The sequence below is a fragment of the Nerophis ophidion genome, linkage group LG20 (assembly GCF_033978795.1).
Source record: "Nerophis ophidion isolate RoL-2023_Sa linkage group LG20, RoL_Noph_v1.0, whole genome shotgun sequence".
Lineage (NCBI taxonomy): Eukaryota > Metazoa > Chordata > Actinopteri > Syngnathiformes > Syngnathidae > Nerophis > Nerophis ophidion.
This window is the reverse complement of record NC_084630.1, coordinates 17,639,102-17,665,440: the sequence shown is the minus strand read 5'-3', so window position 1 is coordinate 17,665,440 and position 26,339 is coordinate 17,639,102. Positions and strand designations below refer to the sequence as shown.

The following is a 26,339-nucleotide window of genomic DNA, read 5'->3' as shown; positions in this document are numbered from 1 at the left end:
ATTTAAACTAAGTCATAAAACGATGTCAATGTTGATCATTACACTGATGGCGAGATTTTGTTGTTGTTGAGAACACAAAAAGCACTTTGGGCGCCACCATGTTTCGTATGGGAATATCTTTAGCTAACTTGGTTAGGAGTCAGCGTTTATCGTTGTTAACTCCAGTGAATGTCGTCTTGATATGGACTGTAACACTAAATGGTTTGTTGTTTGTTGCAAGTTGGGGAAAAAAAATTAAAAAACAGGAACAATACACCCCTCGGAGGACAATGGTTTCGCCCATGCTGCGGGACTGTTTGACTGCCACAACATGGCGCAGACTGTCGCCGAATAAGAAGACGATCGAACTGGTGAGTTGATTGATAAACATATTTTTATACAGTAAAATAATATATACATATTACTTAACCTTTTGGCCATATTGTTTCTTTACCTGTTATCTTCACAAAACGGAAGTTCAAAAGTTTTGACTACCTTATTCTGCCTCATTGGACGAAATAGCTGCCTGTTAAATACACAAGTAATGTACACAAATATTTACACAATAAAATATATAATAATTACAACCGGATACACTTTTTTATTATAAGTAACTTTGCTACCGACAGCTGGCAGTGAACATGACGACAATACGACATGGATGCGTGTTTGCTTTTGTTCTCGACTTGAAAAAAGCAGTTGTTGTGCAATGAAATGGTGATTTCTTTTTTTTTTGTAGAATGTTCGGCGGCGCATTTGTTATTTCCTTTAAAAATTAAAGATGGTTGAATATTGCTCGGACTTGCGGTGTGAGAAACTGACGTGCAGTATCAGCAGTTGTCTATCCATCCGTTTTTTTTTTTTTACCGCTTGTCCCTCTCGGGGTCGAGGGTTGCATTGTGAGTGAGCCAAATTATTTTTAAAAAAAAAGCATACTTTTGATGTTTCGTCATCACATTACTGTAAATAACTTTTATTGCACTTGTTTGCCTCGGGTAAAACTGTGTTGTTGTGTTTGATTATTGTTGCTTTGCAGTTGATGCAAATTGGAAAGATTACCTTGCGCTACAAACTAAGTATTTTCACCCTTTTTCTTTAATATTCTGTACCGTTCACTGAATTTCCATGTCTTTTCTACAACTAACATAGCATAAGTCTTTTTTAAATGAGTTTAATTTCGCTTCCCATAGTAGAGTTTTAACTTGCACTTACGGATGTAGCGACAAACTGTAGTTACTGACGGGGGTTTTCTGAAGTGTTCCTGTGCCCATGTGGTGATATCCTTTACACACTGATGTCGTTTTTTTTAATGCAAAACCGGCTGAGGGATCGAAAGTCACAGGCATTCAGGGTTGGTTTTTGGCTTTTCTCCAGATTCTCTGAAACTTTTGATATTACAGACCGTAGATGGTGAAATCCCTAAATTCTATTCCTTGCAATAGCTCATTGAGGAATGTTGTTCTTAAACTGTTTGACAATTATGCTCAGGCATTTTGTTCACAAATTGGTGACCCTCGCCCCATCCTTGTTTGTAAATGACTGAGCATTTCATGGAAGCTGCCTTTGTATCCAATCATAGCACCCACCTGTTCCCAGTCAGCCTGTTCACCTGTGGGATGTCCGGAATAAGTGTTTAATGAGTATTCCTCAACTTTCTCAGTCTTTTTTGCCACTTGTGCCAGCTTTTTTGAAACATGTTGCGGGTATCAAATTACAAATGAGTTAATATTTGCAAAAAATAACAAAGTTTACCAGTTCGAACAGTAAGTAGTTTGTCTTTGCAATCTATTCAATTGAATATAAGTTGAAAATATTTGCAAATCATTGTTTTTATTTACAAATCTGTTTTTATTCACCATTTACACAACGTGCCAACTTCACTGGTTTTGGGTTTTGTAATTCTCATTTTCACGAAGTACCACCTCAGAAAACACTTAGCTCTCTAAGTACTAGGGTCGGGAGATATGGCTGAGAACTATATCTCGATAGACGTTTTTTATATTAATCAATGTCGATTGATATTTTTTATGACTTATCTATGCCTGCCAACAAATACGGTAATACAATTGCCAACTTACCAAGGGTGCTATTTATTAGTGGAGAAGGTGTCTCGTAGCCAGGTGGTAAAATAAATGCAATCAATTTGAAGGCAGTTGCAGTTTCGAGACACTTTATAGCACTAGTGTGTGTGGGTGTGACAATCATCGGATCTTTAACTTGTGTACAAAACCAGTGAAGTTGGTACGTTGTGTAAATCGCAAATAAAAACATAATACAATGATTTGCAAATCCTTTTCAACTTATATTCAATTGAATAGACTGCAAATACAAGATATCTAAGGTTGGAACTGGTAAACTTTATTTTTTGCAAATATTAGCTCATGATAATATTTTTGATACCGGCAACATTTAAAAAAAAAAGCTGGCACAGGTGTCAAAAAAGACTGAGAAAGTTGAGGAAATCTCATCAAACACTTTTTTGGAACATCCCACAGGTGAACCGGCTATTTGAGAACAGGTGGGTGCCATGATGGGGTATAAAAGCCGCTTCCATTAAACGCTCAGTCATTCACAAACAAGGATGGGGCGAGGGTCACCACTTTGTCAACAAATGCGTGAGGAAATTGTTTAAGAACAACATTTCTCAATCAAAATTGAGCTGTTTGCGGGCCACAATACCCAGCAATATGTTTGGAGGAGAAAAGGTGAGGCCTTTAATCCCAGGAACACCAACCTACCGTCAAACATGGTGGTGATAGTATTACTCTCTGGGCCTGTTTTGCGGCCAATGGAACTGGTGCTTTACAGAAAGGAAATGGGACAATGAAAAAAGAGGATTACCTCCAGATTCTTCAGGACAACCTAAAATCATCAGCCCGGAGGTTGGGTCTTGGGCGCAGTTGGGTGTTCCAACAGGACAATAACCCCAAACACATGTTAAACGTGGTAAAGGAATAGCTAAATTAGGCTAGACTTAAGGTTTTAGAATGACCATCCCAAAGTCCTGACTTAAACGTGTGAACAATGCTGAAGAAAAAAGGTCCATGTCAGAAAACCAACAAATTTAGCTGAAGTCCACCAATTTTGTGAAGAGCAGTGGTCAAAAATTCAAACGGAAGGTTTGCCATAAGCTTGTGGATGGCTACCAAAAGCGCCTTATTAAAGTGAAACTTGTCAAAGGACATGTCAGCAAATATTAACATTGCTGTATGTAGGGGTGTAACGGTACGAGTATTTGTGTTGAACCGTTTCGGTATGGGGGTTTCGGTTCGGTTTGGAGGTGTAGTAGACATGCTAGCAGCTAGCAGGCTAGGACAACATGTTAAAGCTAGAGGTGGAAGACCCTCCTGCCTCGTTAAGATCTCCCGTTTGGGAACACTTTGGCTGGGCGATACAACAATGGAGGACCGAGGTTTGCTAAGATTGTTCAGCAGCTGCTTCTGACAATACCTCAAACATGTGTTGCACTTTTCCTGCTTCTGGCTCCCAGAGTGTCTCCCTTGCGCTCTCAACCCTTTACTCTACCCGGCAGTGGGTCTCCACAGCTCCGGACTGCCGGGTAAAGGAAGAGTCCGGCGATTAGTTGAAAATCGTGGCTTTATTGAGGTCTTGCACACAGCCAATCCAACAAAACACTAGCCACTCCTGCGCTCTACCGCTCCCTCACCTCGCTCGTTCGCCCGCACACTCACTGACGTCACATGCTGTCACATATTAAAGGGCCACACACACACATAGGCTACTCTCATAACACAGTGGTTCTCAACCTTTTTTCTGTGATGTACCCCCTGTGAACATTTTTTTAATTCAAGTACCCCCTAATCCAGGGGTAGGGAACCTACGGCTGTAGAGCCAGATGCGGCTCATTTGATGACTACATATGGCTCTCAGATATTTATATTTATATAGTGCTTTTCTCTAGTGACTCAAAGCGCTTTACAAAGTGACACCCAATATCTAAGTTACATTTAAACCAGTGTGGGTGGCACTGGGGGCAGGTGTGTAAAGTGTCTTGCCCAAGGACACAACAACAGTGACTAGGATGGCGGAAGCGGGAATCGAACCTGGAACCCTCAGTTTGCTAGCACGGCCAGTCTCCTAACCGAGCTATGCCGAGTAACCGTGAAATACTCTTCCATATCATTAGGTGGCAGTCGGAAACCAATTGCTTTGTAGATGTGGAAAACAGCGGGAGGCAGAGTGCAGGTAAAAAGGTGTCTAATGCTTAAACCAGGGGTAGGGAACCTATGGCTCTAGAGCCGGATGACTGCATATGGCTCTCAGATAAATCTTAGCTGACATTGCTTAACACAATAAGTAATGAATAATTCCGCTGGTAATCACAGTTTCAAAAATAACGTTAAAATTATAAAACATTCTCATGCATTTTAATCCAACCATCCGTTTTCTACCACACCTGTTCAAGATGTCGCATTAATGGTAAGAAGTATTATATTTATTATTGGTTAACTTTTCGAATAACAATGTTGTTAAAAAGAATAAGAGACTTATTATACTCTACAAATGCTGGTCATACTTAAAAATGCACGAATGTAGTTGTATTCAGTGTTGAAAAATGTTATATGGCTCTTACGGGAATACATTTTGAAATATTTGGCTTTCATGGCTCTCTCAGCCAAAAAGGTTTCCGACCCCTGTCCTAATCAAAGCAAAGCATTTTTAGTTGAAAAAAACAGATAAAGAAGTAAAATACAGCACTATGTCATCAGTTTCTGATTTATTAAATTGTATAACAGTGCAAAATATTGCTCATTTGTAGTTGTCTTTCTTGAACTATTTGGAAAGAAAGCTATAAAAATAACAAAAAACTTGTTGTAAAAGAAACAAGTGATTCAATTACAAATAAAGATTTTTACACATAGAAGTAATCATCAACTTAAAGTGCCCTCCTTGGGGATTGTAATAGAGATCCACCTCGATTCATGAACTTCATTCTAAACATTTCTTCACAGAAAAATAAATCTTTAACATTAATATTTATGGAACATATCTACAAAAAACGGCGGGCGGTGTTGATGAACGTGGACCCCGACTTAAATAAGTTGAAAAACTTATTGGGATGTTAGCATTTAGTGGTCAATTGTATGTACTGTACTGTGCAATCTACTAATAAAATCAATCAATAAAAAAACCCCACTTTATATGTAGAAAGGTTTTGTTAAGAAACCATTCTGAGCCTTAACCTATTTAGTTTTTATTTTATATATATTATATATTTATTAACCCTGGCAATGGACCCTGTGTGTGTATATGTATGTTATGCCATTGTTTACAAATTTGATAAATAAATAACCCAAAACATTTATATTTTGTTGTTTTCTCACCGTACCGAAAATAAACAGAACCGTGACCTCTAAACCGAGGTACGTACCGAACCGAAATTTTTGTGTATCGTTACACCCCTAGCTGTATGTATACTTTTGACCCAGTAGATTTGGTCACATTTTCAGTAGACCCATAATAAATTCATAAAAGAACCAAACTTCATGAATGTTTTTTGTGAACAAGTATGTGTTCCAATCGCTCTATCCAAAAAAAAAAAAAAATAAGAGTTGTAGAAATGATTGGAAACGCAGGGCACCCATGACATTATGTTCTTTACAAGTGTATGTAAACTTTTGATTGCGACTGTAAGTACCAGAGATAAGTTAAGCAACACTTTTGTAGCATCGCTGATAAATCAAGACTAATCCCATTTCAATAGTGTGATTAACCTGTTTTAAAAACTCAATCAATCAATATTTATTTATACAGCCCTAAATCACAAATGTCTCAAAGGACTGTACAAACCATTACGACTACGACATCCTCGGAAGAACGCACAAAGGGGCAAGGAAAACTCAAACCCAGTGGGCAAGGAGAATTCACACCCAGTGGGACGCCAGTGACAATGCTGACAATGAGAAACCTTGGAGAGGACCTCAGAAGTGGGCAACCCCCCCCTCAAGGGGACCGAAAGCAATGGATGTCGAGCGGGTCTAACATGATACTGTGAAAGTTCAATCCATAGTGGCTCCAACACAGCCGCGAGAGTTCAGTTCAAAGCGGATCAAAGACAGCAGCGAGAGTCCCGTCCACAGGAAACCATCCCAAGCGGAGGCGGATCAGCAGCGTAGAGATGTCCCCAACCGATACACAGGCGAGCGGTCCATCCTGGGTCCCGACGAGCGGTCCATCCTGGGTCTCGACTCTAGACAGCCAGTACTTCATCCATGGTCATCGGACCGGACCCCCTCCACAAGGGAGGGGGGGACATAGGAGAAAAAGAAAAGAAGCGTTAGATCAACTGGTCTAAAAAGGAGGTCTATTTAAAGGCTAGAGTATACAGATGAGTTTTAAGGTGAGACTTAAATGCTTCTACTGAGGTAGCATCTCGAACTGTTACCGGGAGGGCATTCCAGAGTACTGGAGCCCGAACGGAAAACGCTCTATAGCCCGCAGACTTTTTTTGGGCTTTAGGAATCACTAATAAGCCGGAGTCTTTTGAACGCAGATTTCTTGCCGGGACATATGGTACAATACAATCGGCAAGATAGGATGGAGCTAGACCCTGTAGTATTTTATACGTAAGTAGTAAAACCTTAAAGTCACATCTTAAGTGCACAGGAAGCCAGTGCAGGTGAGCCAGTACAGGCGTAATATGATCAAACTTTCTTGTTCTTGTCAAAAGTGTAGCAGCCGCATTTTGTACCAACTTAATCTTTTAATGCTAGACATGGGGAGACCCGAAAATAATACGTTACAGTAATCGAGACGAGACATAACAAACGCATGGATAATGATCTCGGCGTCTTTAGTGGACAAAATGGAGCGAATTTTAGCGATATTACGGAGATGAAAGAAGGCCGTTTTAGTAACGCTTTTAATGTTTGACTCAAAGGAGAGAGTTGGGTCGAAGATAATACCCAGATTTTTTACCGAGTCACCAATGAAACTAATTAGTCATTTTAACGTGATATTAAGTCAATGACAGTATATTACATTTCGTCACTGAGAAATATGCTTTTGTACTTTTGTGTATCTTGTTTATTTTCGACTCCGTCGGAAATAAGCCGAACCAACCATTACTAACTGAATCTTGATGAGTGAACGGTGCTGGTCCCAACTTGTGCTTCCAGATTCCAAAGTACTGTGCTGTTTTTTTTCCTTCCTTCACCTGCTCTCATGGTTCCGCCTCTTTTGTGACTCCTCTCCCTCCCAGGTAGCGAATCAGCGCCATGGTGGGAGTGGACAGTACCCACGATCGGCCGTGTGTGTGAGCACCGCAGCAAGGAGCCGACCTGTGGACGTACAAGACAATAATGGCTCGTAATGTCAACTTTGACTTGGGACACCCTCTCATGGAAGCTGGACTGGAGTAAGTGTGGGAATTATTTTGATTTACATGTTCTCAAACGGCCCTTTTTTCTGCTTGAAGCTTACCTGTCGTTGCTTAACATGTAGTCAGTGGGCGGGCAGTAAGGAACAAAAGATGATCGGACTGTTTTGCTCTTTGACATTGTTTGTCTGTAAGGTCTTAGACGTTTGCTTGTTTAAACTCAGGTTTGTTTACACTCGTTTGACCAACCAGTGAATGCAATGTTGACCTCCTCCATAAGTATCATATCATTATCACATTTTTATCTGGGACTTTGTAATCAGAAACAGTGCAGCCCAAAAGTTTGGACACACCTCCTCATTCAGTGTGTTTTCTTTATTTTCATGACTATTTACATTGTAGATCAGACCTGGGCAAATTAAATTGGAACATTATCACAATTTCTGAAGGGTTAAAACCAATAAAAATCAGTTCCCAGTGGCTAATTTTATTTTTCGAAGTTTTTCTCAAAATGTTCCCCCTCACCCAATATCCAGAAAAACGGCTTCAAAGTGCCTGATTTAACCGTCGTTATAGCCACCCGTCCATTATCCTGTGACGTCACAGCGTGACCACACAGAAACAAACATGGCGGTTAGCACAGAAAGGTATAGCGATATTAGCTCGGATTCAGACTCGGATTTCAGCGCCATAAGCGATTCAACAGATTACGCATGTATTGAAACGGATAGTTGGAGTTTGGAGGCAGGTACCGAAAACGAAAATAAAGAAGAAACAGAAGCTTTTGAGCCATATCACGACAGACAGCGGCACGGGAGGAAGCACGGACGAATTCAACGATCGCCTTCTAATTAACGATTGGTATGTGTTTGTTTGGCGTTAAATGTGGGTGGAGGGAAAGGCTGGATGCAAATATAGCTACAAATGAGGCATAATGATGCAATATGTACATACATACATCCATCCAGTTTGTACGGCTTATTCCCTTTTTTTTAGGATCACGGGGGGTGCTGGCGCCTATCTCAGCTACAAACAGGCGGAAGGCGGGGACACCCTGGACAAGTCGCCACCTCATCGCAGGGTCAACACAGCTAGCCTAAATAGCATGTTAGCATCGATTAGCTTGCAGTCATGCCGTGACCAATTATGTCTGATTAGCACACTCCACGTAAGTCTATAACATCAACAAAACTCACCTTTGTGATTTTGTTGACTTTATCGTTGGAAATCCATCTACTTTGAGTGTCGCAGGATATCCACACACTCTTGCCATCTCTGTGCCATCTCTGTCATAGCATAGCTGTCTTCCATACAGTGTGCAGAACAAACGAGGGACTTTCGCATCTTTTGGCCACCGGTGCAACTTGAATCCGTCTATGTTCGTGTTGTTACACCCTCCGACAACACACCGACGAGGCATGATGTCTCCAAAACAGTCGAAAAAACGGAAAATAACAGACCTGATTTGACGTGGTGTGTGTAATGTGTTTGAGACAATGGCGGGTCGCTTCGCGATGTGACGTCACGGGTGGAAGGTCATTGCTCCGACAGGCGAACAATTTACAGGCGTTTGAATCGCCAAATTCACCATTTTAGAGTTCGGAAATCGGTTAAAAAAACATATAGTCTTTTCTGCAACATCAAGGTATATATTGGCGCTTACATAGGTCTGGTGATAATGTTCCCCTTTAAGGCCCGGGGGCAACATGCTTAACGGGCCGTTAAGCTTTTCAATCTGGCCCGCCGTACATTCCCAAATAATTTTTTTTAGATCTTTAAGGTGGAAAGTGTAGCTGCCATTATGATGTGCACTCATGTTTTATAATGATCGTAAGTCTTGAACTATACTAAGTATTTCAATGGTTAAAATCTGCCCTTTTTCATTATATGCCGTATTTTTCGGACTATAAGTCGCAGTTTTTTTCATAGTTTGGCCGGGGGTGCGACAAATACTCCGGAGCGACTTATGTGTGAATTATTAACACATTACCGTAAAATATCAAATCCTATTATTCATCTCATTCGCGGAAGAGACGAAGAAAATGTCAGCAATCGTCAGACACACGTCAACCAAAAAGAATTTGCCGGGGGAGGGTCATGGCAGAAGTGCATTGTGGGTCATGGAATGCCAACTGCTATATGCTACTGCCGTAGCTATTAAAATGGATAATTTCATCGTTGGCGGTAACTTATAAAAACTGACAAGGGCTGAACAAAAATGGCACCGAAAAGGAAATCATGTACTGCAGATTATAAAGTGGACGTAGTGAAATATGCAGCAGAAAACGACAAGAGGAAGCGGCGCATACCTTTGGAGTTGGCAGAGTTGTTTGGAAGCGACATCGAGGAAAAAGATTTCATCGGATTTATCGATTAGGAGTGACAGATTGTTTGGTAAACGTATAGCATGTTCTATATGTTATAGTTATTTGAATGACTCTTACCATAATATGTTACGTTAACATACCAGGCACCTTCTCAGTTGGTTATTTATGCCTCAAATGACGTACACTTATTCAGCCTGTTGTTCACTATTCTTTATTTATTTTAAATTGCCTTTCAAATGTCTATTTTTGGTGTTGGATTTTATCAAATAAATTTCCCCCAAAAATGCGACGTATATATGTTTTTTTCCTTCTTTATTATGCATTTTCGGCCGGTGCGACGTATACTCCGGAGCGATTTATAATCCGAAAAATACGGTACTAGTTACTGTGGTAATCTAATTAGTTACTATGTTAATCTAATTAATTACTTTGGTCATCTAAGACACAGCAGCTCAGAAGAAGCAACAAGCAGTGTGGGTGGGAAGCGTTTCCACATAGTGTTTCCAGAGCCTGAAATGCGGGTGTCAGGAACAGACGCGGAAGGAGTATTTTACAATACATTCATGTATATCAGATTTTTTTTTTATTTTTTACCATTTGCGTTCATATTCCGCTGTTTATTGCATTTTTGTTGTGTTTTGCTTGATTGTAAAATATGTGGATGGAGGAGGTGGGGGTGATGTTCATATGTTGACAATATTCAGTGTTTTATCCTTCATAGTTAATATTGTAAATCCCACATTCTTTATTTTCATGTACATTCCGGGTGTCTCATTCAGTAAAAAAATGTAAAACTGCATTCTGTTTTTTAAGGTGGTCTGTCATAACGTTTTTAGCATTCGATCTGACATTGTTGCGAGGTTTTGTATTAGTGTTCCTAAAATAAGTATACCGGCCCCCAGAGACATTTTTTTCTCTAAATTTGTCCCCCCGAGTCAAAACAACTGCCCAGGCCTGTTGTAGATTGTCACTGAAGGCATCAAAACTATGAATGAACACATGTGGAGTTATGTACTTAAAGGGGAACATTATCACCAGACCTATGTAAGCGTCAATATATACCTTGATGGTGAAGAAAAAATATTTTTTTAACCGATTTCCGAACTCTAAATGGGTGAATTTTGGCGAATTAAACGCCTTTCTGTTAATCGCGCTGGTGGCGATGACGTCAGAATGTGACGTTGCCGAGGTAACACACCCACCATTTTCATTTTCAACACATTACAAACACTGGGTCTCAGCTCTGTTATTTTCCGTTTTTTGACTATTTTTTGGAACCTTGGAGACATCATGGCTCGACGGTGTGTTGTCGGAGGGTGTAACAACAGTAACAGGGAGGGATTCAAGTTGCACCACTGGCCCGAAGATGCGAAAGTGTCTGCCGCCAGACCCCCATTGAATGTGCCAGAGTGTCTCCACACTTGACCGGCGATGCTAAGGCAGACATGGCACAGAGATGCAACGATAGTCAACGAAATCACAAAGGTGAGTTTTGTTGATGTTGACTGCCAGCTAATTGATGCTAACATGCTACGCTAATCGATGCTAACATGCTATTTACCAGCGGTGCTAAAGCAGACATGGAACAGAGATGTATGGATAGCCTGAAGATGCATTTGCAACTATATTACGTTTCCTTCCACCCACATTTAATGCGAAAAAAAACACTTATCAATCGACGGATTTAATTTGCTCCAGTGTCAAAAGATGCGAAAGTCCTGATCGTTTGGTCCGCACATTTTACCGGCGATGCTAACCCAGCTATTCAGCCATGCTATGGCTATGAATAGCGTCAATAGCTATTCGCTCAATAGCTTCAGTTTCTTCTTCAATATTTTCATACTCCAACCATCTGTTTCAATACATGCGTAATCTGTTGAATTGCTTAAATCGCTGAAATCCGAGTTTGAATCCAAGCTAATGTCACTATATCTTGCTGTGGTATTCCCATTGTTTGTTTACATTGGCAGCTCTGTATGACGTCACAGGGCCAGTGTCTTCGCAGAGAGCCGAAAATAAGGCACTTTAAAGCTTTATTTAGGGATATTCCGAGACCGGTAAAATTTTGAAAAAAACTTCAAAAAATACAACAAGCCACTGGGAACTGATTTTTATTGTTTTTAACCCTTTTGAAATTGTGATAATGTTCCCCTTTAACAAAAAAAAGGTGAAATAACTGAAAACATGTTTTATATTCTAGTTACTTCAAAATAGTCTGATGACTGCTTTGCACACTCTTGGCTTTCTCTCGATTAACTTCAAGAGGTAGTCACCTGAAATGGTTTTAACTTCACAGGCGTGCTTTAAGCTCATCGACATTCAAGAGGTTTCCTTGACTCCTTGTTTGTGTGTGTAATATATCATCATGTTATAATTCCATGAGTGTTGAGTTTCAGCAGCACTGGCCCGTATGCGTGCTTTCGGCACCAAAAGAAAAAAAAAATCCTAATGTTCCCCGGGCCCTGGGTCAGTTCAGGCTGGTTTTAAAGATAATGTACGCATCATTATACATCTGGTATATCAAAATAAACATTATAATCACAAAAGTGTAATGCCACAAAGTCAGCTGCTTTTCCAGGCCCTTGATTGGACAAAATGTGCATGACTGCTTTTGTATGCATTTGTGTGGAGACAGACAGTTTTGAAACTACACTTGTGTGGATGGAGACCGTTTTAACCCCAGATATGCATTTTTGCACCTCTCCATGTTTGTGCGGACATGGCCTTAATGTTTGAAATATACAAAACTCAGTAAACGTTTGGGAACTGTGGAGACCAATTTTTTTTAAGCTTTTCAGGTGTAATTTTTTCCCATTCTTGCTTGATGTACATCTTAAGTTGTTCAACAGTCCGGGGTCTCCGTTGTGCTATTTTAAGCTTTATATTGTGCCACACATTTTCAATGGGGAGATATGTTTGGACTCCAGACAGGTCAGTCTAGTACCCGCACTCTTTTACTGTGAAGCCACGCTGTTGTAACACGAGGCTTGGCATTGTCTTGCTGAAATAAGCAGGGGCGTTCATGCTAACGTTGCTTGGATGGCAACATATGTGTAAGATACTCATGCCTTGGGCACTAATACACCCACCATACCATCACAGATCCTGGCTTTTGATCTTTGCGCCTATAACAATCCGGATGGTTCTCATCCTCTTTGGTCTCAAAGACACGACACGACGTTCACAATTTCCAAAAACTATTTGAAATGTGGACTTGTCAGACCACAGAACACTTTTCCACTTTGCATCAGTCCATCTTAGATGAGCTCGGGCCCAGTGAAGCTCATGGTGCTTGTGGGTGTTGTTGATGAACGGCTTTCACTTGGCATAGTAGAGTTTAACTTGCACTTACAGATTTAGCGACCAACTGTAGTTACTGACAGTGGTTTTTTGAAGTGTTCCTAAGCCCATGTGGTGATATCCCTTACACACGAATGTCACTCTTTCATGCAGTACCGCCTGAGGGATTGAAGGTCACAGACATTCCATGTTGGTTTTCTGCCTTGCTGCTTACGTGCAGTGATTTCTTCAGATTCTGTGAACCTGTTGATTAAATAACAGACCGCAGATAGGGAAATCCCTAAATTCCTTGCAATAGCTGGTTAAGAAATGTTGTTCTTAAACAATTCGCTCAGGCATTCGTTCACAAAGTAGTGACCCTCATCCCATCCTTGTTTGTGAATGACTGAGCATTTCATGAAAGCTGCTTTTATACCCAATCATGGCACCCACCGGTTCCCAATTAGCCTGTTCACCTGTGGGATGTTCCAAAAAAGTGTTTGATGAGCATTCCTCAACTTTCTCAGTCTTTTTTGCCACTTGTGCCAGCTTTTTTGAAACATGTTGCAGGCATCAAATTACAAATGAGCTAATATTTGCAAAAAATAACAAAGTTTTCCACTTCGAACTTTAAGTATTTTGTATTTGCAGTCTATTCAGTTGAATATAGGTTGAAGATAATTTGCAAACCATTGTATTCTGTTTTTATTTACGATGTACACAACGTGCCAACTTCACTGGTTTTGGTTTAGTAGTATTTACATAGAACAGCAGTAAGTAATCACACGGGGGAAGTAGCTATCTGTGCCTCGTTTGAGTACCAAAACATTAGTGCAATGACACACAGAGTCTGAGGCTTTTTCTCAATGTTATTGTCGATGTTAACACACAAAACAACAGTCATCAGACCCACCTCCGCACACACATTTCACCACAGAGTTGGTCACAAAAACAACACAAAACTTCCTCATTATGCACCAACCACTGTTAAGGCGAACAAGTTGCATTCACTAACCTGACATTGTGAACTTCAGCAGGGCAACATAAGTGTAAGGGAGAGTCTTGTAAGATGACTGTGAAGTTGTGCAGCTGCAAGTGAAGTAGGGAGAGGCAATATCTAATATATATATTGCAATATACTAGGGCTGGGCGATATGGCTTTTATTAATATCTCAATATTTTTAGGCCTTTTCACGATACATGATATATATCTCCATATTTTGCCTTTGCCTCAAATGAACACTTGATGCATATAATCACAGCAGTATGATGATTCTATGTGTCTACATTAAAACATTCTTCTTCATACTTCATTAATATATGCTCATTTTAAACTTTCATACAGAGAGGGAAATCACAACTAAGTCAGTCTACCAAAACTGTATTTATTAAACAGTTATTAAGCAGCGGTACAAACATTCATGTCATTTCAAAAAAGAAAGTGCAAGATTGTCAGATACAAGCTTGAGTGCACTTTTGTGCATGATGTCACTAAGATGACGTATCAAAACAACACTAAATTAAAGTGCACTTTTTGTACAGAACTCACACTACAATAGTATAAAACAAATGAAGTGAACTTTTATGCATGATGTGACATAAGATATTTCAATAACTGTGAAATAAAAAATGAGCTGCATAATAGGAAATCAGACGTTATCTCCTTATGTTGTTCACAATTTTTTTTCATACGGTGTTGATATGGAAATGGTTGCTTCGGCATTTTGTTGGTGTGGCACCGAACGGAGATGTTGACATGCGGAGTTTCAAGCACTCCTCATTCTCTAGCGGGTGACTTTTCAAATGATGCTACATTAGCAGTGCTGCTACTTTTTGCAGCAACGCTTTTGCCGCATAATTGTTCAACATCTTCCCGGTGGAAGCCAAACCACTGCCGGACGATAGACCCCGTGCTTTTTTTCTTGGGAATTAATTATTCCTTCATTTGTTACCAGATTCGCACCTTCTTTCTCTCATGTTACCACTCGCACCGCTCAGCTAGCATCACAGCTAATCTCATCATGTCGCTACCTCTCTGCTCCGCGGGAGCGTGTGAGGTGCGCTTGTTTTAAGTCTCTGCGAGAAAGAGAGACAAGAAAAAGTGGGAAGAGCCTACAGTGTAATGCCCGCAGCTTAAAGCAACTGTGTGAGAATGTATACTTGAATATCACGATATAGTCATTTTCTATATTGCACAGAGACAAACCCGTGATATATCAAGTATATGGATATATCGCCCAGCCCTACAATATACTATATTGCAGTTTCATGCAATAATGATATATATGACATCAGCGTGTAAAGGTTATACGTTAATTACGGACTATAAACCGCTACTTTTTTCGTACGCTTTGAACCTTGTTGCTTATAAAGTGATCCGGCCAATTTATGGACTTTTCTTCGCTAACAGCCATAATGCTTGGTGTTCAACAAATAGTTTTCGTTAAACACAAGCAGAGATGTTGAAAAAGTGCTGCACAATGATGGTCTCCAATATTCTCTTGTGTTTAGTGCTTTGAACCAGAAATGTCATTCCGTCTTCTAGTCCTTCATAGCGTTTTTATTCGTATGGATTCTTTATTTATCACTCCAAGCAGCGTTTGTAAGTTGTACAATATAACTAAAACCATCCATACCTACCAAACTGTCCCGTGTGTGATGTCTGTCAAAATGTTCTCATGAATATTTGTTCGTGCTATCGCAATGTAATGAAGCTGGCGTTGTTATCCATCCATCCATCCATCCATTTTCTACCGCTTATTCCCTTTCGGGGTCGCGGGGGGCGCTGGCGCCTATCTCAGCTACAATCGGGCGGAAGGCGGGGTACACCCTGGACAAGTCGCCACCTCATCGCAGGGCCAACACAGATAGACAGACAACATTCACACTCACATTCACACACTAGGGCCAATTTAGTGTTGCCAATCAACCTATCCCCAGGTGCATGTCTTTGGAAGTGGGAGGAAGCCGGAGTACCCGGAGGGAACCCACGCATTCACGGGGAGAACATGCAAACTCCACACAGAAAGATCCAGAGCCTGGATTTGAACCCAGGACTGCAGGACCTTCGTATTGTGAGGCAGACGCACTAACCCCTCTGCCACCGTGAAGCCCGCTGGCGTTGTTATATTTTCTTAATATACTTTACACTCTTACAATGTCTGTGATAGTATGACAATATATTTGTGTTGTTTCAGTTAAACAAATTCCTCAATAAATTCACCAAAACGTCATCATGGAGTTTTTGAGTCCATTTAGCTGATTGGAGATCTAGCTTCTGCAGATTGTGGTTTCATGACAAGGACTTCTGTTTTGTTTGATCAGTCGCTTTACTGTCGTGTTACAGGCACCATTTGGAAACAATTAAGGTACTGTATGTAAATAAACATTTTCAAAATATTTCTATGTTAATAACTCATTTCACAAATATACCATCTAAAATTTAGTGGGTGCGGCTTATATACTGGTACACTTAAAGTCTGGAAAATACAGTAATCGGTTTATGGATTTATATTCCTTAGATAGGTATCAATCCAACATGATTGGGTATAAAAGCAGCTTCCATGAACTGCTCAGTCATTCACAAACAAGAATGGGGCGAGGTTCACCACTTTGTGAACAAATGCGTGAGCGAATTGTCGAACAGTTTAAGAACAATATTTGTCAACTAGCTATTGTAAGGAATTTAGAGATTTCACCATCTATGGTCCTTAATATCATCAAAAGGTTTAAAGACTCTGGAGAAATCACTGCACGTAAGCGATGATGTTACGGACCTTTGAACCCTGAGGCCAGTGGTTCTCAAATGGGGGTACGCGTACCCCTGGTGGTACTTGAAGGTATGCCAAGGGGTACGTGAGATTTTTTAGAAATATTCTAAAAATAGCAACAATTCAAAAATCCTTTATAAATATATTTATTGAATAATACTTCAACAAAATATGAATGTAAGTTCATAAACTGTGAAAAGAAATGCAACAATGCAATATTCAGTGTTGACAGCTAGATTTTTTGTGGACATGTTCCATAAATATTGAGTTAAAGATTTATTTTTTTTGTGAAGAAATGAATGAATCCAGATGGATCTCTATTACAATCCCCAAAGAGGGCACTTTAAGTTGATGATTACTTCTATGTCTAGAAATCTTTATTTATAATTGAATAACTTGTTTATTTTTCAACAAGTTTTTTGTTATTTTTATATCTTTATTCAAAATACTTCAAGAAAGACCTATACAAATTAGCAATATTTTACACTGTTATACAATTTAATAAATCAGAAACTGATGACATAGTGCTGTACTTTACTTCTTTATCTGTTTTTTTCAACCAAAAATGCTTTGCTCTGATTAGGGGGTACTTGAGTTAAAAACATGTTCACAAGGGGTACATCACTGAAAAAAGGTTGAGAACCACTGCCTTAGGCAGTACTTAATCAAAAAGAGACACCAGTGTGTAACGGATATCACCACATGGGCTCAGGAACACTTCAGAAAACCACTGTCCGTAACTGCAGTTAGTCGCTACATCTGTAAGTGCAAGTTAAAACTCTTAAGCTGTACATCAAGCAAGAATGGGAAAGAATTCCACCTGAAAAGCTTCAAAAATTGGTCTCCTCAGTTTCCAAACCTTTACTGTGTTGTTAAAAGGAAAAGCCATGTAACACAGTGGTAAAAATATCTCTATGCCAACTTTTTTTTAATGTGTTGTTGCCATTAAATTCTAAGTTAATTATTATTTGCTAAAATATTGTTTTCATTTCTCAGTTCGAACATTGACTATCTTGTTTTTGCAGTCTATTCAATTGAATATAAGTTGAAAAGGATTTGCAAATCACTGTATTCAGTTTTTATTAACGATTTACGCAACGTGCCAACTTCACTGGTTTTGTGTTTTGTAAATAACTCATTTCACAACATATATATATTCTACAATTTTGTTGGAGCAGCTTTTATATCGGTACACTCTATAGTCTGGAAAATACTGTAATCAGTTTATGGATTTATAATCATTAGTTTCAAATTGAACTACATTGATCTGAGCTCGGCAAATTTACGTTCACTCCAGAAGATTGGTATCAATCCAACATCGTTTTAAAAGGAAATCAAATGAATTTATCAATACTAGAAAAAGGTGAACATTTGATATAAGAACAGCAGACTTTATATGAAATTTAACACTTTTAATGTTAAGGATGTTATTTAAGTATGTCTGCCCGTCTGTGATGTCATCGCCATCAGTCTGCAAAAGAAGAATGGCAAATTGCTACAGTGGCTGAGAAAAGTCACAACAAGCTCTATTTCTGTTCTTGTAGCTGTTATTACTATGAGAGTAATAGTAGGTGCTCATTTAACCTGAAGAGATTTGGTTCCCCTATTTTAATCTTAATTTATTTTGTACTCATATTATTTCTATAGCATAAAACAATTGTTAAAGTAGCAGGTGTTGGTTGCACTTTTTTTTAATATTTTTGAATTATTATCGTATCTTTTAAAGTTAAGAATCAAAAGCAGAGTAGCAGGTAAATGTACTGTTAAAATGTTGGTTACTCTACTTTTATTGAACATTTCTTGAATAATGAAAATGAGAGCAGAAAAAGTTTCCTCTTGTTAATTCAACTGAAAGTGTTGGTTGCACTTTAACTTACTTGTTTGTGTCCATAATTCATGTATTCTTGTATCCCTCACAAGAAATAACAAGAATATAGGAAACTTCATCTGTAGTGTACAATATTTTGGTGTATTTTGTTTGCTAAAAAGTTCCTGAATCGATTTCAACTCACTGAATCGTTTCAGATCGTGTCATTCTAAAAAAAAAAAGTATTGTCCCTGAATCGTATCGGCAATTTAAAATTCTGAATTGAATCAAATTGTTGTCCAAACCAATTGTTACAGCCATAATTAGACAACACATTATTTGGTATTATTTCCTATGAGGAAGCAGTGCCTGGGGAATCTGTGGTGGACTCTCCTATTTCTGGGGCTGAGGTCGGTGAGGTAGTTAAAAAGCTCCTCGGTGGCAAGGCCCCAGGGGTGGGCGAGATCCGCCCGGAGTTCCTTAAGGCTCTGGATGCTGTGGAGCTGTCTTGGTTGACAAGACTTTGCAGCATCGCGTGGACATCGGGGGCGGTACCTCTGGATTGGCAGACCGGGGTGGTGGTTCTTCTCTTTAAGAAGGGGGACCGGAGGGTGTGTTCCAACTATCGTGGGATCACACTCCTCAGCCTTCCCGGTAAGGTTTATTCAGGTGTACTGGAGAGGAGGCTACGTCGGATAGTCGAACCTCGGATTCAGGAGGAACAGTGTGGTTTTCGTCCTGGTCATGGAACTGTGGACCAGCTCTATACTCTCGGCAGGGTTCTTGAGGGTGCATGGGAGTTTGCCCAACCAGTCTACATGTGCTTTGTGGACTTGGAGAAGGCATTCGACCGTGTCCCTCGGGAAGTCCTGTGGGGAGTGCTCAGAGAGTATGGGGTATCGGACTGTCTTATTGTGGCGGTCCGTTCCCTGTACGATCAGTGCCAGAGCTTGGTTCGCATTGCCGGCAGTAAGTCGAACACATTTCCAGTGAGGGTTGGACTCCGCCAAGGCTGTCCTTTGTCACCGATTCTGTTCATAACTTTTATGGACAGAATTTCTAGGCGCAGTCAAGGCGTTGAAGGGTTCCGGTTTGGTAACCGCAGGATTAGGTCTCTGCTTTTTGCAGATGATGTGGTCCTGATGGCTTCATCTGACCGGGATCTTCAGCTCTGGCTGGATCGGTTCGCAGTCGAGTGTGAAGCGACCGGAATGAGAATCAGCACCTCCAAGTCCGAGTCCATGGTTCTCGCCCGGAAAAGGGTGGAGTGCCATCTCCGGGTTGGGGAGGAGACCCTGCCCCAAGTGGAGGAGTTCAAGTACCTAGGAGTCTTGTTCACGAGTGAGGGAAGAGTGGATCGTGAGATCGACAGGCGGATCGGTGCGGCGTCTTCAGTAATGCGGACGTTGTACCGATCCGTTGTGGTGAAGAAGGAGCTGAACCGGAAGGCAAAGCTCTCAATTTACCGGTCGATCTACGTTCCCATCCTCACCTATGGTCATGAGCTTTGGGTCATGACCGAAAGGATAAGATCACGGGTACAAGCGGCCGAAATGAGTTTCCTCCGCCGTGTGGCGGGGCTCTCCCTTAGAGATAGGGTGAGAAGCTCTGCCATCCGGGAGGGACTCAAAGTAAAGCCGCTGCTCCTCCACATCGAGAGGAGCCAGATGAGGTGGTTCGGGCAGATGCCCGAACCACCTCATCTGGTCAGGATGCCACCCGAACGCCTCCCTAGGGAGGTGTTTAGGGCACGTCCAACCGGTAGGAGGCCACGGGCAAGACCCAGGACACGTTGGGAAGACTATGTCTCCCGGCTGGCCTGGGAACGCCTCGGGATCCCCCGGGAAGAGCTAGACGAAGTGGCTGGGGAGAGGGAAGTCTGGGTTTCCCTGCTTAGGCTGTTGCCCCCGCGACCCGACCTCGGATAAGCGGAAGATGATGGATGGATGGATTATTTGGTATATAAAGGGTAATAGAATGATTTAAAAATTAGTTAAAAATGCTCATAATTTAGCTGCTGATGTGTGTTGCAACATTGATATTGCCTTTTTTCCACTTTTATTAATTTATCAGAACTATTATTCATTTACTTTCTAGTTTACTGTCAATAGTTAGTCATGTTCTGTTGTACCATGGTTTAATCTACACTTCTGTTTAAAGGGGAACATTATCACAATTTCAGAAGGGTTAAAACCATTAAAAATCAGTTCCCAGTGGCTTATTTTATTTTTCGAAGTTTTTTTCGAAATTTTACCCATCACGCAATATCCCGAAAAAAAGCTTCAAAGTGTCTGATTTTAACCATCGTTATATCCACCCGTCCATTTTCCTGTGACGTCACTGCGTGAAGCCCCCACAAACAAACATGGCGGATAGAACAGCAAGGTATAGCGACAATAGCTCGGATTCAGTCTCGGATTTTAGCAGTTTAAGCGATTCAACAGATTACGCATGTATTGAAACGGATGGTTGTAGTGTGGAGGCAGGTAGCGAAAACGAAATTGAAGAAGAAACTGAAAATTTGAGCCATATCGGTTTGAACCGTGTGCAAGCGAAACCGACGAAAACGACACAGGAGAAAGCGAGGACGAATTCGGCGATGAACATTTTGGGCCTGATTTACTAAATAATTGCATGTACTAAATACGGCTGGGCGATATATCGATATATCGCGGGTTTGTCTCGTGCGATATAGAAACTGACTATAACGTGATATTTGAGTATACGTTCTCACGCAGTTGCTTTTAGTTGCGGGCATTACACTACATGTGTTTCCCACTCTTTGTTGTCTCTCCTTCTCACAGAGACGTAAAACAAGCGCACCTTCTTACATATGTCACGTGTGCAATAGCACGCGCTCCCGTGGAGCAGAGAGGTAGCGACATAGTAACGTTAGCTGTGATGGTAACAGTGCAGTGCGGGTTGTAATATGAAAGAAAGAATGTGTGAATCTGGTAACAAATGGAGGATGAATTAATCCCCAAGAAAAACAGCACGGGATCCATTGTCTGACGGTGGTTTGGCTTCAAGCGGGAATATGTTGAACATTTATGCAGGAAAGGCGTTGCTACAAAAAGTAGCAGCACTGCAATTGTAGCATCATTTGAAAAGTCACCCGCTAGAGAATGAAGAGTGTTTGAAACTCTGCATGTCAACATCTCCGGTCTGTGCCACAGCCACAAAATCCCGAAGAAACTATTTCCAGATCAACACCATTTGAAAAAAAAAAATCAACAACAGAAGGAGATAACGTCCGCAGGAACCTACCACATAGCGAAGGACATACACTATTTGATTTCCTATTATGCAACTCATTTTTCTTTGACAGTTATTGAAATATCTTGTGTGACAATATGCACAAAAGTGCACTGTGTTTGTTTTTAACTATAGTAGTGGTTTTCTGTACAAAAAGTACACTTTAGTTTAGTGTTGTTTTGATTACTCATCTTAGTGACATCATGCACAAAAGTGTGTAGTGAAGTGAAGTTAATTATATTTATATAGCGCTTTTCTCAAGTGACTCAAAGCGCTTTACATAGTGACACCCAATATGTAAGTTACATTTAAACCAGAGTGGGTGGCACTGGGAGCAGGTGGGTAAAGTGTCTTGCCCGAGGACACAACGGCAGTGACTAGGATGGCACAAGCGTCAATCGAACCTGCAACCCTCAAGTTGCTGGCACGGCCACTCTACCAACCGAGCTATGCCGCCCTATGTGCACTAATAGCTTGTTTTAAAATGTCTCTGACTATCTTGCACTTTCTGTTTTGGAAATCACATGAATGTTTGTGCCACTGCTTAATAACTGTTTAATAAATACACTTTTGGTAAATTGACTTTGTGTGATTTCCTTCACTGCATTAAAGTTTAAAATGAGCATATATTAATGCAGTATGAACAAGAATGTTTTAATATAGACACATGGAATCATCACACTGCTGTGATTATATGCATCAAGTGTTCATTCAAGGCTAAGGCAAAATATTGAATTAAATATGGCCTAAAAATATCGAGATATTAATAAAAGGCAATATCCCCCAGCCCTAGTACTAAAACATGTGCAAACTTTATAGCGCATGCAAAGCTGATCTACTCAACTCATGCGCGGAGGATTCCGTCTCTGAGCAAAATAAGCAGCGTGTCTGGCTTCATTAATATTTAGAATTTATGCCGATTATCACAACAGTGAAATTTGAAAAAGTGCAATATATTTATCTGTACAGTAATCTTATATATATATATATATATATATATATATATATATATATATATATATATATATATATATATATATATATATATATATATTTATTTAATTATATATGCACCTTGGTGCTTTTTTTTTATCCTGCACTACCATGAGCTTATGTAATGAAATTTCTTTCTTATCTTTGCTGTAAAGTTCAAATTTCAATGACAATAAAACGGCAGTCTAAGTCTAACACTCACAATACCAAAAGGAGAAAATGTAAATACAACTATCTGGCACATCCAGTGTGATTTATCAAGCCTAAACTGTTCTACGGCCGCTGTTTTGCATCTTTATTTAGTTCAGCTAGAAAAGACTTGCAAACTGACATTAAAGCAGAAATGGCTGTGAGAAAGGCTTGTCAACATGGGTGCATTTGGTTATTTGCTTTGATAGAATTAAGGTACTCTAAGTACTGAATACAACCATGTTTTATTTTGAAGAGTGCACTTAAACAATAGTCACTGTGTGGATTTTTTAATGCTGTGTATATAGTAGATATGTTGTTACAGACTGCTTAGCATTATTAATGAAGTTTACATTATTATCATCCTTTTTCATGGTGTTTTTTTAGGTTGTGTGCATATTTCTATTCTCAAACCTGTGTTTGTGTGTGTGTCCTGATGTCAGGAGTCCCGTCGATGAGGAAGGCGTTCATGACTCATTCAATCAGCTGATAGCAGAGCAGACCTACAACAGAGGCCTGGGAGAAGAAGCCTTTGAGCTCCAGCAGCTTCAGAAAGAACTGGATGAGGAGAGTCAAGGTCCAGAAAGATTTGCCAATTATTACACTGATCGCTTGACAAAGACGACATACCACTATCGTTGTTTTTTGTTGTTGTTTTTTTTTATTTTTTACAAATGGGGCAACTTATTCATATATTGTTAATTTTTCACATTACATGATAAATAATGTTAATTTTAGAGATGTCCGATAATGGCTTTTTTGCCGATATCCGAGATTGTCCAAATCTCAATTACCGATTCCGATACCAACGGATACCGATATATACAGTTGTGGAATTAACACATTATTATGCCTAATTTTGTTGTGATGCCCCGCTAGATGCATTAAACAAAGTAACAAGGTTTTCCAAAATAAGAGAACAACTTCAACTCAAGTTATGGAAAAAAGTGCCAACATGGCACTGCCATATTTATTATTGAAGTCACAAAGTGCGTTATTTTTTTTAACATGCCTCAAAACAGCATCTCCCTGAGATAATCCTGATACCCACTACAACTATGGGAAATACTACACTTTGACTTTCAAAAAGTGCATTATTTTTTTTTTCTAAACATGCCTCAAAACAACAGCTACAAAAACAATGAAGGCACACAGCTTCAGTCTAGAGTATAAATGATAAATGGGTTGTACTTGTACAGCGCTTTTCTACCTTCAAGGTACTCAAAGCGCTTTGACACTACTTCCACATTTACCCATTCACACACACATTCACACACTGATGGAGGGAGCTGCCATGCAAGGCGCCAACCAGCACCCATCAGGAGCAAGGGTGAAGTGTCTTGCTCAGGACACAACGGACGTGACAAAGTTGGTACTAGGTGGGGATTGAACCAGGGACCCCTCGGGTTGCGCACGGCCACTCTTCCACTGCGCCACACCGTCCCGTATACTAGAGTAATAAAGTAAACAGTAACATAGTCCTCCACTAGTAGACTGCCTGGTATACTGTATAACAGAACATTATAAACTAGGCTCAATCTGCCCTACTCCAATGTATTTGTATGAGTAACACAAATGTGCTGCAAGCTAGTGGTGAGTGCTTGAAGTGGTCTAGCAGTAAGCCAGAGCTTCTGAAATGCTGCGTTGAGACAGGGCACCTGCCCTCACTGCAATCTGCTTTCGGTGTTTGCTTTTCATCCATCTTCCGCTGTATTCCTTTGTGTATCGCCATCAGTGTGTGAATGTGTGTGTGAATGGGCGAATGTGGAAATACTGTCAAAGCGCTTTGGGCTCCTTAAAAAGCGGTAGAAAAGCGCTGTACAAGTACAACCCATTTACCATGTATCTCCTTATGATTCTTGAAGAGGTGGGAGATCAAATTGCTTGTACTGTATTAAAGGAAGACATCTTGGTTCGTCTTTGCATAACCAACTGTTTGCAGTCATTGCAAATTGCCAGTTTTTTATTCGTCAGACACACTTTAAAATAATCTCAAACCATAGACATGGTGTCATTAGTTAGTCACCGAGCGAGCTCGCTTGTTAGCCACGGCTACAGCATCGTGTTTCTCCTTATGATTCTTGAAGAGGTGGGAGATCAAATTGCTTGTATTAAAAGAAGATGTCTTGGTTCCTCCTCGCATAACCAACTTTTTGCAGTCATTGCGAATTGCCAGTTTTTTATCGGTCACACACACTTTAAAATAATCCCAAACCATAGACATGGTATCGTTAGTCAGTCACCGAGCAAGCTCGCTTTATAGCCACGGCTACAGCACCGGCAACAACACACTCTTGTTGTTATGCTCCGCTCGCGGCGGTTTGATGAGATCATCAAGCGTCGCCAGTAAACCTCAAATGCTGCAGTCGTCAACTCCTGTGTTGTGTGTGGGAGAAAGGAGAGGGGAGAGACTGCTGACTGGAAGACGATGCTGCTCTGTACTGCTCCCTACGTCCGTGTTTTACCGGACAACGGCGTTTTAAAAAGTCATTAATTTCACTTTTTGAAACCGATACCGATCATTTACGATATTACATTTTAAAGCATTTATTGGCCGATAATTTCGGACATCTCTCGTTAATTTTAAAAAAATATATATTTTCAGGTATGATATTCATTAGGGGTGTAAAATTAATCGGTACAAATCGAAAACCAATTTTAACTTAAGAGGTATGGATACATCGTTTGGCGAGCCTCTGGATGGATCTGTAGCTAGTATGGCTTGGTCAATGTCCGGTTGGAAAGTCTTGAATCGGTTGATTGGAGATCTGCTACAAAAATGGCCGGGCTAATCTTGTGAGACTTTAGCGATGAGATAATACGAGAGTAACATCCTCGCTTGCGACTGACAAAAATGGCAACTTGGCAGACAACACAAGAGAGTTTAAAAACAGTGCACATTTTTTAATTTAGAGCGTGGTAAACGTTCGGGTGTTATAAAAGAATGGTCGGGTGAATGAAAGTATGACTTTTTGTAACATTTGGGAAGCAGAAATAAAGTAGCGGCTGCAGGAATAATCTGAGCACCCAACTGTTGTGACGGCATAGAGAGACTCAAGCGGTGATAGGGAAAGTTACCAACTGGCAAGACAAAGACATTGATCTGAATGACTTCCAGCCTCAACTTAGACACAATTGTGTGAGGTAACATCATCATCTATTGCACTGTTCATTGTGCTGAAGCTAAAGACTGAGTTGCACAGCAATTGGCAGAATGGCACTTTGAAAATAATTTGTAATTCTGCACTAAAGCTGCTGTTTAGTTTGCAGTGTGGCACTTATTTGTACAAACCTTGTTTCCATAAGAGTTGGGAAATTGTGTTAGATGTAAATATAAACGGAATATAATGATTTGCAAATCATTTTCAACCCAGATTGAATTAAATATGCTACAAAGACAA

At 40.3% G+C, this 26,339-nt stretch overlaps 1 protein-coding gene across 3 annotated transcripts in view; it reads left to right on the top strand.

Annotated features, from left to right (window-relative positions):
• Positions 1 to 225: 225 nt before the first annotated feature.
• Positions 226 to 26,339, top strand: part of LOC133538816 (transmembrane channel-like protein 6) — a 116,402-nt gene continuing 90,288 nt past the window's right edge. For all 3 annotated transcript variants that reach the window (XR_009803112.1, XM_061880625.1, XM_061880624.1), the window contains exons 1-3: positions 226 to 350; positions 7,202 to 7,357; positions 23,382 to 23,515. Coding sequence is in view for 2 of the 3 variants with exons in the window: in XM_061880625.1 (XP_061736609.1) it covers positions 7,302 to 7,357; positions 23,382 to 23,515 (190 nt within the window). In the remaining variant the exon portion in view is untranslated. The remainder of the gene's footprint in view (positions 351 to 7,201; positions 7,358 to 23,381; positions 23,516 to 26,339) is intronic.